Source organism: Salvelinus namaycush, chromosome 33 (assembly GCF_016432855.1).
Source record: "Salvelinus namaycush isolate Seneca chromosome 33, SaNama_1.0, whole genome shotgun sequence".
Lineage (NCBI taxonomy): Eukaryota > Metazoa > Chordata > Actinopteri > Salmoniformes > Salmonidae > Salvelinus > Salvelinus namaycush.
The window spans coordinates 33543385-33557049 of NC_052339.1; the positions used below are offsets into that span (position 1 = coordinate 33543385).

At 41.4% G+C, this 13665-nt stretch overlaps 1 protein-coding gene across 2 annotated transcripts; it reads right to left on the reverse strand.

The window, feature by feature from the left end:
• Positions 1-2021: 2021 nt before the first annotated feature.
• LOC120027759 (patched domain-containing protein 3-like) lies at positions 2022-8783 on the reverse strand. 2 transcript variants are annotated; one of them, XM_038972777.1, is made up of 4 exons: positions 7750-8783; positions 7398-7525; positions 6795-6940; positions 2022-4538 (listed from the first exon to the last, which is right to left on the reverse strand). In XM_038972777.1, the coding sequence occupies exons 1-4, from the start codon at positions 8434-8436 to the stop codon at positions 2929-2931; spliced, it is 2571 nt and encodes an 856-aa protein (XP_038828705.1). In that variant the 5' UTR covers positions 8437-8783; the 3' UTR covers positions 2022-2928. The 2 variants fall into 2 exon arrangements, with proteins under 2 accessions (XP_038828705.1, XP_038828706.1); XM_038972778.1 differs by lacking the exon at positions 7750-8783 and having other exon boundaries at positions 6795-7496.
• Between the last annotated feature and the right edge of the window lie 4882 nt (positions 8784-13665).

A 13665-nucleotide genomic window follows, 5' to 3' on the forward strand; every position in this document is an offset into this window, starting at 1 on the left:
CAAGGCCATCAGACTGTTAAACAGCCATCACTAACACAGAGAGGCTGCTGCCTACATACAGACTTAAAATCATTGGCCACTTTAATAAATGGATCACTAGTCACTTTAATAATATCTTGCATTACTCATCTCATATGTATATACTGTATTTTATACCATCTTGCCTATGCTGCTCTGTCATTGCTCAACCATATATTTATATGTACATATTCCATTCCTTTAGATTTGTGTGTATTAGGTAGTTGTTGGGGAATTGTTAGATTACTTGTTAGATATTACTGCACTGTCGGAACTAGAAGCACAAGCATTTCACTACACTCGCATTAACATCTGCTAACCAAGTGTATGTGACCAATAAAACTTGATCTGACAAATGTAGGTCATATTTTCATTGTTTCTGTCATTTATTTTGTGCCATGTAGAAGTAATATAAAATCAAATGTTAGTTTGTTCATTTTGTAAAATGTAATTTTTATTTACAAAATAGAGGAACCGAGGAACCTCCTTAGTTGTTGGGGGGGGGGTTCTTGCAGGAACTAACTGCCCAACTGAAACACTTGAATTTGACAGCAGGTATAGGCACTTAACTGAAAAATGTAAAGATCTCCTCAGTTTAAGGTAAGGTTTGTTGTCCCTTGTATGATCTAAATTGATATTGTTTAATGATGATACCATCTATCTTTTGATATTTGTGTGTAACGGATGTGAAATGGCTAGTTAGTTAGCGGTGCTACGCGCTAATAGCATTTCAATCGGTGACGTCACTCGCTTTGAGACCCTGAAGTAGTGGTTCCCCTTGCTCTGCAAGGGCCACGGCTTTTGTGGAGCGATGGGTAACGATGCTTCGTGGGTGTCAGTTGTTGATGTGTGCAGAGGGTCCCTGGTTCGCGCCCGGGTCGGGGCGAGGGGACGCCGTAAAGTTAAACTGATACATGTGTACATCTTTCTAAAACAGAAAATGGACACAATTCAATGGATATCAATCAACAAAGAGGTAAGAATATGTAGGCTATAAGAATATGTTGAAGGCTAGCTCTATTGGGTGCAGATGACAACTGCTCACTTTTGTTCCTGTAGGTATACAGACAAGGAGGCATACAAAGGTATGCCAGTTGGTATGTTATGCAGATCACATATACCATCATCCTCCCTTACCTGTTCAATGAATATCCCATAGGCCTTCACATTATGGACAATGTGTGTGTATGAAAACCATTATCAAAACAGGTTTTTTTTACATTCACATTTACCACAAAAACCTAGGTATGAATACTGTCGTGTGCATATTTTGTTAATCATCTGTACAATTACAAGTTTTTGGGATTCACCGACTTCACCCTCCCTACACCTCTGATGAAACCTGTTCGATCACCATGGATATGGAGAACATCAACACATTAACATCACCAGAGGATATACCCATTGGACTTGGGGCTTTGCGGGGAGTTTACCTCATATTTCGATTGGTTTTATTCTGCTTTGCCACTAAAATCATAATAAACACTGAGAACTAAAATATTGTGTTGTTATTGTTATGCATAATATTAGTATTAATAATAAATAATAACGGGGGGGGGGGGGGGGGGGGGGCGTTCAAAAATGAACCCCAAAAGGTTCTTTGAGGATCCATTAAAATGAGTTCTTTGAAGAACTTATAGGGGTTCCCCCACAGTTTCAATTTAAAGAACCTCTAAAAGATACTCCAGGAACCTTTTATTTTTAAGAGTGCATGTTTACCTATCCAGTCTCCTTATTATATACATACAGACTGTAACGGCTCTCGTTGGTGGTAGAAAGAGTAGACCAAGGCGCAGTGTGGAAAGTGTTCATGATTTTTAGTTCAAAAAACACTCAAGCAAAATAACAAAATCAAAAAACGCACAGTTCTGTCAGGCAACAGTAACGAAACAGAAAACAAGATCCCACAACCTAATGGTGGGAAAAAGGGCTGCCTAAGTATGATCCCCAATCAGAGACAACGATAGACAGCTGCCTCTGATTGGGAACCACACTCGGCCACAAACAAAAAAACAGAAAACATAGAATTTCCCACCCGAGTCACACCCTGACCTAACCAAACATAGAGAATAATAAGGATCTCTAAGGTCAGGGCGTGACACAGACTTCTCTGGTTTCCTTATAATAGTTCAGTTATTTACTTTTTTTATATACATACAGACTTCTCTGGTTTCCTTAGAAACAGAAGTAGGCAGCAGGAAGCATAGTCATTATTGCCGTGCCATGATACATTGTGGTGGTGATGAACACTGACACACAGGTTCATTTACAATGTGTATGAAGAGTGTGAATCTCTAGAACTAGGAGAACAGATAAAGAGGTGACATAAGTTTAATATAGAAACTCTGCACTGTTACTAACTATCACATCTATAGTGATTATCTGCTCTTTGAAGAAATATAGAAAATGAAATAATTGTATTAGCTTTTTAAATCAAAATTCAAAAAAGGCACATCTGAGCTATCTAAGTTGCAGGTGCATGGTAACAGTTGAATAAGATGAGTAAAAAAGAAACCTCACACACACTGCTCTTGGTAGTATCACTTCTCTTTAATAAGCTTTACGTGTCGGCCTCAAGGCCTTCGTCTGAGCTTCTGTAGAAAGTCCTTGAGACCGATACGTAAACGTAAAAGCTTATTAAAGAGCAGTGATACTATCATTAGCTTTTTAAATAAATTACAACTTTTTAAAAAAGGTAAATATATTCACATTGTAATAACAATCGAGATAGTATTTACATTACAAACAATTTCTAAAATGAAATAAATGAAAGCAACAGATTCCTCACGAATACATATTAAAAAATTAAAATGTATGAATGTTGTTTTAATGAACTGACTTGTTAACTTATTTATAATCTTGGGACTATGTCATGAACAGATTGAACATATATTACTCTTCATGTTGGAGTCACCTGGTTTGAGTGACCAACATGTGACCTATTTGAGACAAGGTGATAGGTCTACCTTTCACATCTTCTTTATTACCAACTTTGTCTCCACAGATTCCAAAGAAGGTCAAAAACACAGGGATGAAAACGATGCCATGAAGTACCCCGAACGAAATGACCAAGAACATGATCTTAAAGAAGGTCCTGAAGATGTAGCTCTCAGCTGCACACAGGGCCACCACTCCTAAGATAGTAGACACAGCTCCTTGTATGATAGGATACCCCAAGTGATAGACAGCATCTATGGCCTTCTCATTAGCAGTTCTCTTATTGCTAGAGACAAAGGCATAGGAAATGTGAGCGGAAAAGTCCACTGAGAAACCGATGCAGATGATAAGATTGATCATGGATACAGAGTCTAGATTGACATGCCAAAATGCCATGAAACCAGCAACACCCACTATGACAGAGGCAATGGCAAAGGTCACCCACAGAGAACATATTGGGTTGGGAATCAACAGGAGGGAGATCACCAGCATGGCAAGAGTGGCAACTACAATGTTTTGGATGGTGTTACTAACAACGACTGCATATTGGTCAAAGTATATGAAAGCAGGGTGGTAAACAACCAACTTTACTGGACAATCATTAGCTGTCTCTCGAAGCTCATTCAACATGTTCTTTTCATCAACAGCTGTACTGACATTGACTGTCTGAATGAACATACGTGAGGCATATATTGTGTTGTCTGTAAAATTCACATCTTGTGTGAAACCTGATGGTTGTAAAAATGCAGGTAAACTATTCATGAAAACAGTTTGGTCATTTGGATTTGTAACTGCCCTTGAGTTCACATATATATGAAGCCAAGATAAGGTCATATCTTTAGCAATCAATGATCGACCATCCAGTTTCAGATCTTCAAAACTTTTGAGACAAACATCAAGACTATTCCGAGCACTTTCATTCCAATATTGAAACTCACTGTCTGTCACAACAACCATAACATTTGGACCATACTCTGAAAATAATTCATCCTCATTATCATAATAGCTACCCACATATGAGCTATCAGCTGCTAGGTTTTTAAGGTCTATGCCCTCTTTGATTTGGAAGCAACCATAGATGCTTGAGCCCAAATATCCAGCATAGAGCAGGATCACAAACCCCTTGGTCCAATTATTTGTTAGAAATGGACCATAGTACGTCTTAAAGAAGTTGTTAATTGGCATTGGTTCCTCTTTTCCCGTTCCATGATCATAAGCTCCCCCTACACAGCAGATATTGTACTTTTCAGAATTCTCCTCTGGTTCTGGAACCTTCATGCAGGTCAGCCAATGTCTGTTGCTCTTTTCACGTCTTCCATTCAGTGCCAGAAATGCACCAAAGAAGGTGATGTTGTACAAGTAGCAGAAGAGCACAGCTGTGCCAGTATACATACAAAAGGACTGTACAGAACCAAAGGGAGTTAACAGACCAATATAGAAAGCCAGGGCATCAGTTAGTGTTGTGATGGTGATAGAAACAGCTGCCTCTTTGTATGTAGCCGCCATACGATCCTCTACGTCGCCATGAACTTGAGTCTGCTGCCAGCAAGAAATCATGATGAACATGTCGTCAACACCAATTCCTGTGGAGAAAAAAGGGCACCGTTTTACAAAATGTCAGATCTTGTTTCTACCCGTGTTCATTCCTGTGATCACATCTGTTAAGATCACGATCCGAGTACATTTCATATCAGGTCTAAACAGGATGTCAGTTGCATTTGGGAAGCACAGCCGCGAGCTGTCCAGTGACACGAGACTACCAGACAAGCTAAATAACTTCTATGCTCTCTTCGAGGCAAATAACACTGAAACATGTATGAGAGCACCAGCTGTTCCGGAAGACTGTGATTATGCTCTCCATAGCCGAAGTGAGTAAGACCTTTAAACAGGTGAACATTCACAAGGCTGCGGGGCCAGACGGATTACCAGGACGTGTGCTCCGGGCATGTGCTGACCAACTGGCAGGTGTCTTCACTGACATTTTCAACATGTCCCTGATTGAGTCTGTAATACCAACATGTTTCAAGCAGACCACCATAGTCCCTGTGCCCAAGAACACGAAGGCAACCTGCCTAAATGACTACAGATCCGTAGCACTCACGTCCATAGCCATGAAGTGCTTTGAAAGGCTGGTCATGGCGCACATCAACACCATCATCCCAGAAACCCTAGACCCACTCCAATTTGCATACCACCCAAACAGATCCACAGATGATGCAATCTCTATTGCACTCCACACTGCCCTTTCCAACCTGGACAAAAGGAACATCTACGTGAGAATGCTATTCATTGACTACAACTCAGCGTTCAACACCATAGCACCCTCAAAGCTCATCACTAAGCTAAACTTCCTGGGACTAAACACCTCCCTCTGCAACTGGATCCTGGACTTCCTGACGGGCCGCCCCCAGGTGGTGAGGGTAGGTAGCAACACATCTGCCACGCTGATCCTCAACACTGGAGCCCCTCAGGGGTGCGTGCTCAGTCCCCTTCTGTACTCCCTGTTCACCCACGGCTGCATAGCCAGGCATGACTCCAACACCATCAGTAAGTTTTCAGACAACACAACAGTGGTAGGCCTGATCACCGACAACGACGAGTCAGCCTATAGCGAGGAGGTCAGAGACCTGGCCGGGTGGTGCCAGAATAACAACCTATCCCTCAACGTAACCAAGACTAAGGAGATGATTGTGGACTACAGGAAAAGGAGGACCGAGCACGCCCCCATTCTCATCGACGGGGCTGTAGTGGAGCAGGTTGAGAGCTTCAAGTTCCTTGGTGTCCACATCACCAACAAACTAGAATGGTCCAAACACACCAAGACAGTCGTGAAGAGGGCACAACAAAGCCTATTCCCCCTCAGGAAACTAAAAAGATTTGACATGGGTCCTCAGATCCTCAAAAGTTTCTACAGCTGCAACATCGAGAGCATCCTGACTGGTTGCATCACTGCCTGGTACGGCAATTGCTCGGCCTCTGACCGCAAGGCACTACAGAGGGTAGTGCGTATGGCCCAGTACATCACTGGGGCTAAGCTTCCTGCCATCCAGGACCTCTACACCAGGCGGTGCCAGAGGAAGGCCTTATAAATTGTCAAATCAGCCACCCCAGTCATAGACCGTTCTCTCTACTACCGCATGACAAGCGGTACCGGAGTGCCAAGTCTTGGACAAAAAGGCTTCTCAACAGTTTTTACCCCCAAGCCATAAGACTCCTGAACAGGTAATCAAATGGCTACCCGGACTATTTGCAACGTGTGCCCCCCCCCCCCCCCCCCCCCCCCAACCCCTCCTAAGCCTTGCTACTGTATATAGCCTCGCTACTGTATATAGCCTCGCTACTGTATATAGCCTCTCTACTGTATATAGCCTCTCTACTGTATATAGCCTCGCTACTGTATATAGCCTCGCTACTGTATATAGCCTCTCTACTGTATATAGCCTCACTACTGTATATAGCCTCTCTACTGTATATAGCCTTGCTACTGTATATAGCCTCTCTGCTGTATATAGCCTCTCTACTGTATATAGCATCGCTACTGTATATAGCCTCGCTACTGTATATAGCCTCTCTACTGTATATAGCCTCTCTACTGTATATAGCCTCTCTACTGTATATAGCCTCGCTACTGTTATTTTTCACTGTCTTTTTACTGTTGTTTTTATTTCTTTACTTACCTACTGTTCACCTAATAAATTTTTTGCATTGTTGGTTTGAGCCTGTAAGTAAGCATTTCACTGTAAGGTTGTATTCGGCGCACTGTTGTATTCGGCGCACGTGACAAATAAACTTTAATTTGATTTGGTTTATTGTATCATAATGAGAGTTTGTAAGCTTACCCAGAATCAGGAATGGAGCTGTTGCCACAGTCATAGAGAAGGGCATCCCACAGTACAGCAACAACCCAAAACTGGACAACACTGCCATACCAGCTGAGAGGACACCAAAGGTCGCCACCCACACCTTGTTCCTAACACAGTCCAACCTAGAAAAACACAACATTAGTCCCAGCGTGGGTAAACGCTGCTAAGTAGTGCTCTCTGATATGCCTTGAAAACAGTAATGTAGTCACAATGTGGAGACAAATACAAGATCACACCTCACTCGTAGGTAAATCCCAGAGATGACTAGGTGAAACATCTGTCAATGTGCCCTGGAGCAAGGCACTTAACCCTAATTGCTCCTGTAAATGGCTCTGGATAAGAGCGTCTGCTAAATGACTCAAATGTAAATGCTGAGAATGAGTTTATCATAAAATTGTTTGTTTGTTTGTTATAGTCCTTTCTGACATGTCTTTTAAAAACTATTGTGGGTCACAATGTGGATTTGATTTGAATTTAGCCCTGAATCTAGCTCTTTTTACAGTCAACACTGTCATTACGATTTTCTATCGAGCTGTCCTATGTTCATTGTCCTATATTTATTGAAATCATAAAAGATACCTTATACAAGATGTGATTGAAAAAGTGATGGCCAGGGCATAGGTCAATGAGAAGAGGGGAATGATGGAGTCAGAGCTCTTCTCAAACTCTTCTTCTCTTGATATTGATGTAAAGTAAGATATGTTCATCTGCAAAGACAAATAAGAATATAGATACAAGACCATATTCAGGTAACATTAGTAAAACAACTCAAGATGTTTGAATAATCAAATTATCATGACGTTACATGTTTTTTTTAATGGAGCTTAAATGTGCAGTTTGATCAATTAGGCTGTAGGCCTAAACATGGTGAGAAGACACCCATCCTATACAAGTTGACAAAAATGTTTCATCTCTAAAAGGATGTACTCACGCCTTCTTGTTGCATCATCGACGCAGTCTCTATAAACTTCTGCAGCCACATCGTAGTTACAGTCTGGTTGTCTTCTTTTAAGAAGTAAAAAAGTCGAATTGCCTTTGCGCTTTCAATTTCAGTTGACCCAGTTTTCAGTTTCACACCACCAATTTCAGATGCGATGAAAATGTTGTCATGATACGGGTAATCAATAGTTGTTGTGGTAACATTGGGAGTTTTTACAATATCAAAGATTGAATTTGACACGCACACATCACCTTTCTTAACACAAAGATTTGAGAAATTAAATGTTCCTACTTCAATGGCTTTCACTTCCCTGTCAATATCAACAATTTTAGTAAAAGCAGGAATTGTGAGGATATTTGCTGTAGGCGTAACAATTATGAGAGATGCAAAGGTCCCTTCAGTATAGAGCCGCAAACGAGAGAATTCGTTATCATTCTGTGGAAAGTATTCTTTAACTACTCGTCGTTCGTCTTTCGCCGGTCCATTCATAGGTGTAAACATCTCTTCAATGCCGTTTGCTTCTCTGTCCGCAAGGAAGTAAAATCCTCCGCCAAGACACGCAGAAATCAACATTGGAAGAATAATAAAACACCAGGGGTGTCTACCAACAAAACGCCCAAGTATTTCAAATCCCCTTGCCATAGGCTTCTCAACGCAGTCTGTGTTGCACCCAGCCATTTTATATTCTCAATTTGTGGTATTAGAAAAATAACTCGCCTTGAATTATAACTGCATCTCTGTTCACGAACTGTCTGGTATCTGTCCCTCTATCAGTCTATCGAGACGTCTGGTTTCACTTTCCCATTCCTCATAACGGGACTTGGCTTGAAACCATTGGGTGTGTCCGAGCGGTAATACGAACGAAGATGACTGTAAACGAAAGTCGGTGAGTGAAATCGGGGGAGGTGTATCTGCGACAGCCGGACTGTCTCTTATCATCCTCTATCAGTCTATCGAGACGTCTGGTTTCACTTTCCCATTCCTCATAACGGGACTTGGCTTGAAACCATTGGGTGTGTCCGAGCGGTAATACGAACGATGACGACTGTAAACGAAAGTCAAATCAAATCAAACAAAATGTATTTGTCACATGCGCCGAATACAACAGGTGTAGACATTACAATGAAATGCTTATTTACAAGCCCATAACCAACAATGCAGTTTTAAGAACATATATATATTTTTTAAAGTAAGAGATAAGAAAAACAAATAATTAAAGAGCAGCAGTAAATAACAATAGCTGGGCTATATATACAGGGGTACCGATCCAGAGTCAATGTACCAGTCCGTCTTCTGCAACAACAATGCTAATGTAACAGTATAACTTTAGTACGTCCCCTCGCCCCGACCCGGGCGCGAACCAGGGACCCTCTGCACACATCAACAACAGTCGCCCACGAAGCATCGTTACCCATCGCTCCACAAAGGCCGCGGCCCTTGCAGAGCAAGGGGCACACTACATCTAGGTTTCAGAGCAAGTGACGTAACTGATTGAAACGCTAGTAGCGCGTACCCGCTAACTAGCTAGCCATTTCACATCCGTTACACTCACCCCCCTTTCAACCTCCTCCTTTTCCGCAGCAACCAGTGATCCGGGTCAACAGCATCAATGTAACAGTATAACTTTAGTACGTCCCCTCGCCCCGACACGGGCGCGAACCAGGGACCCTCTGCACACATCAACAACGGTCGCCCGCATCGTTACCCATCGCTCCACAAAGGCCACGGCCCTTGCAGAGCAAGGGGCACACTACATCTAGGTTTCAGAGCAAGTGACGTAACTGATTGAAACGCTACTAGCGCGTACCCGCTAACTAGCTAGCCATTTCACATCCGTTACACTAAACTTCTCTGCTGTTTTTGGTCCTGCAGCGATCACGTTGCAGCAGAGTGACGCGCACCCTTCTACACGCAGATACGCCGTGTGAGTGCATCGTCTTGCTATTCTTGGACCTTAACAACCTGATGTTGGAAGCACCGACCTGAGACTCTAATCTTTATTGTTCTGCTAAATTACCATCAATCACAGGAAACACTGGATGTTTATCATGACCTCCTGTCTGTAGTCAGCTTAGTGTTGGTTCCACTTAAGTGAAAAGCCTGGCTCTCTTTTCCCCTCAGATGCAATTAGTCTGATATTCTATACACAATGATGAAACTGTTCTTGTCACCACATCCATTTTTACCTGGTTAAGCTGGATAGGTTTCAGGAAAACGATCACTGAAAGAAGACATGTCGAATTTTAAAAAGGGACACAGAAGAGAGAACATAATCATCCATTGTGTCTTCTTTAAAACAAGCACCTTTTAACAAAAACTAATTTCAACTGAAGCCTGCAATTAGTGACTTCTGTTTCAAATGACCATAATTGAAGAGCAGGACAAATGCTTCTATAACAACTCAATCTATTGTTGGGATCTCTACTATTGTTGGGATCTTTGTCTTGATACAGCTCACTGTGATCAGTGAGATGTTATCTGGTTTCTAAAGAGAATCAGGGGTAGAATAAACAAGGCAAGAGGACAAAGTCACTGAGCTCCAACAAGAATGGTTCAGCTTCAAGTAAAAAAAAAAAATGTTTTGCTTTTGACAACTTTGAGGGACTTATATTCAACACAATTTCTTTGGATAGGAGATAAAACACATGAAAGACTGTTCTCAAGGTCAAATTATTTGACTTCTCAAAGAAGTACTGTTGTAATGAGAAGTAAAGATGGATGATACCGAAGATGACATTGCCATAGTTGGGATAGGATGCAATTTCCCAGGAGGTAAGAATGGACCAAATAAGGAGTTGATTCATTGTGTTTGTCTAAAGTTCCCAAAAGACAGAGTGATACTGGATTTTTCACTATTGTTTTGGGTGGTGAGGGGCTTGACAATTTCTGGAAGGTTATTTTGTTTTAGGTGAGGGGCTTGACAGTTTCTGGAAGGTTCTATTGGAAAGCCAGAACTGTGTAGTAGACATTCTGGACGAGAGGTTTGACAGCACTTCCTGGTATGATCCTGATGATAACAAACCTGGGAAGACAAAGAACCAAAGCTGCTCCCATAGATGGGTAAGACCTGCATCTTCTAATAGCTGTACAGTCTCATGTATAATATTGAAAATGTGAGTTTGAACTTTCAATGTATTTTTTGTTATATTTGACATTGGGACTTGTGTATCAATGGTAAGACAAAGTTGAAATCAATGTTAAACTTCCAGACGTGCAATGCATCAATACTGGGTATCAATCTATGTTTATCTCCCAGGAGGTTCAATGAGTTTGATCACAAGTTCTTTGGCATCACTGAGGCTGAAGCAGACTAGATGGACTCTCAGCACAAGCTCTTACTGCAGTGTTACATACAGGGTATTGGAGGATGCTGGAATGCCACTAGAGAAAGTCAGTGGGACCAGAACAGCTGTTTTACATAGGTAATCAAAACACTCTTCTGTAATGTATATCTGAACCTAACATAGCTAATGAGGTTCAAATCATTTTGTGTGCAAACAGTCATATTCCCAATTTATATTGTCGCTAAGACTATACATAAATTGTAATTACATAGACAGGCACAGCGACACACAATATAAAGTGGAAGGACGGTGAATTTCTTGTAAATCAGGGCTGGGCATCTGGCGTCCCTTTTTGTAGGCCCGTGGATCAATTTCCAAAAATTATGGGAAAATAATAAAATAATATACAGTACCAGTCAAAAGACACACCTACTCATTCAAGGGTTTTTCTTTATTTTTACTATTTTCTACATTGAAGTCTAATAGTGAAGACATCAAAACTATCACACTGGAATAATGTAATAACCAAAAGAGTGTTAAACAAATCAAAATATATATTTTTTTCTTCAAAGTAGCCATCCTTTGCCTTGATGACAGCTTTGTAAACTCTTGGCATTCTCTCAACCAGCTAGCTCCATGTGCAGAGCCTACCCACCCTTCCACAAGCGCCGCAAGGATAATGGCCCCACAGCCACCTCAACCTCCGACTATTCTTGGTTATCTTGGAACAGAGGAGCCAGCCCAGGTTAGCCTAAAATTCTGTCGAATCAAAAGAATTAGCAAAAAACAGAAATATGATTTTGACAGAAATATGGCTGGGACGCAACAAAAATTCAATGACAGGGGGTACAAAAATTGTCAGATTAATACTGCCATTGAGTAAATTCGAAACAAATCGAGACATTATCTCTTTCAAGGACAGTCTGGTAAAAACAAGCATTCTTGCGTTCTAACTACCCGCTATTCAAAGTGCTCTGAACAAATTAAGGGAATTGTTCACAAACATTGGCCCATTCTAACATCCGATGACAATATTGGTAATGTGTTTTCGGACCGTCCCTTGGTCGTATTCTCGCGGGGCAGAAATCTCAGAGATCAATTGGTAAACTCTGATTTACCACCCCAAAATATCCCTGTACTACGCAATATCCCTTGCGCCTCTAACGGATGGAAACTACAAGTGTAATGGCTGCGCTCAATGCAATGGCACTTATAAATGTAGATCCTTCCAACAGGGAAACAGATCCCTATATCAAAGGTGTTATCATATGCTCCACTAAGGCAGTTATTTATCTTATAACTTGTCCTTGTGGTAAAAATTATGTGGGTAAAACAAAGCGCAAATTAAAAGTATGAATCTCAGAGCATCGTAGCACCATTAGGTGCAAAGACACGACTTACCCAGATGCGGCCCACTTTTCACTCGTCATGACTCTCTGGTGAGGATCCGAAGGATCAGGTTACAGTGGGTTAGCTCTACAGCGCTCTCTCTCTCCCGCAGATAAAGCAGATGCTAAACTACAGGACTGTTTTGCTATCACAGACTGGAACATGTTCCGGGATTCCTCCAATGGCATTGAGGAGTACATCACATCAGTCATTGGCTTCATCAATAAGTGCATCGATGACGTCGTCCCCACAGTGACCGTACGTACATACCCCAACAAGAATCCATGGATTACAGGCAACATTCGCACTCAGCTAAAGGGTAGAAAATAGTAAAAATAAAGAAAAACCCTTGAATGAGTAGGTGTGTCCAAACTTTTGCCTAGTACTGTATATTATTTTATTATTTTCCCATAATTTTGGGAAATTGATCCACGGGCCTACAAAAAGGGACGCCAGATGCCCAGCCCTGATTTACAAGAAATTCACCGTCCTTCCACTTTATATTGTGTGTCGCTGTGCCTGTCTATGTAATTACAATTTATGTATAGTCTTAGCGACAATATAAATTGGGAATATGACTGTTTGCACACAAAATGATTTGAACCTCATTAGCTATGTTAGGTTCAGATATACATTACAGAAGAGTGTTTTGATTACCTATGTAAAACAGCTGTTCTGGTCCCACTGACTTTCTCTAGTGGCATTCCAGCATCCTCCAATACCCTGAATGTAACACTGCAGTAAGAGCTTGTGCTGAGAGTCCATTTAGTCTGCTTCAGCCTCAGTGATGCCAAAGAACTTGTGATCAAACTCATTAAACCTCCTGGGAGATACACAGAGATTGATACCCAGTATTGATGCATTGCACGTCTGGAAGTTTAACATTGATTTCAACTTTGTCTTACCATTGATACACAAGTCCCAATGTCAAATATAACAAAAAATACATTGAAAGTTCAAACTCACATTTTCAATATTATACATGAGACTGTACAGCTATTAGAAGATGCAGGTCTTACCCATCTATGAGAGCAGCTTTGGTTCTTTGTCTTCCCAGGTTTGTTATCATCAGGATCATACCAGGAAGTGCTGTCAAACCTCTCATCCAGAATGTCTACTACACAGTTCTGGCTTTCCAATAGAACCTTCCAGAAACTGTCAAGCCCCTCACCTAAAACAAAATAACCTTCCATAAACTGTCAAGCCCCTCACCTAAAACAAAAGAACCTTCCAG

Excerpts from the sequence above, each read along its gene's own strand:
- LOC120027759 (XM_038972777.1), bottom strand. The coding sequence starts at position 8,436 with ATGGCTGGGTGCAACACAGACTGCGTTGAGAAGCCTATGGCAAGGGGA. Across the intron at positions 7,526-7,749 it reads CGATGATGCAACAAGAAGGC|ATGAACATATCTTACTTTAC; the intron begins GTGAGTACATCC and ends TTGTCTTTGCAG. Across the intron at positions 4,539-6,794 it reads AGCTCCATTCCTGATTCTGG|GAATTGGTGTTGACGACATG; the intron begins GTAAGCTTACAA and ends TTTTCTCCACAG.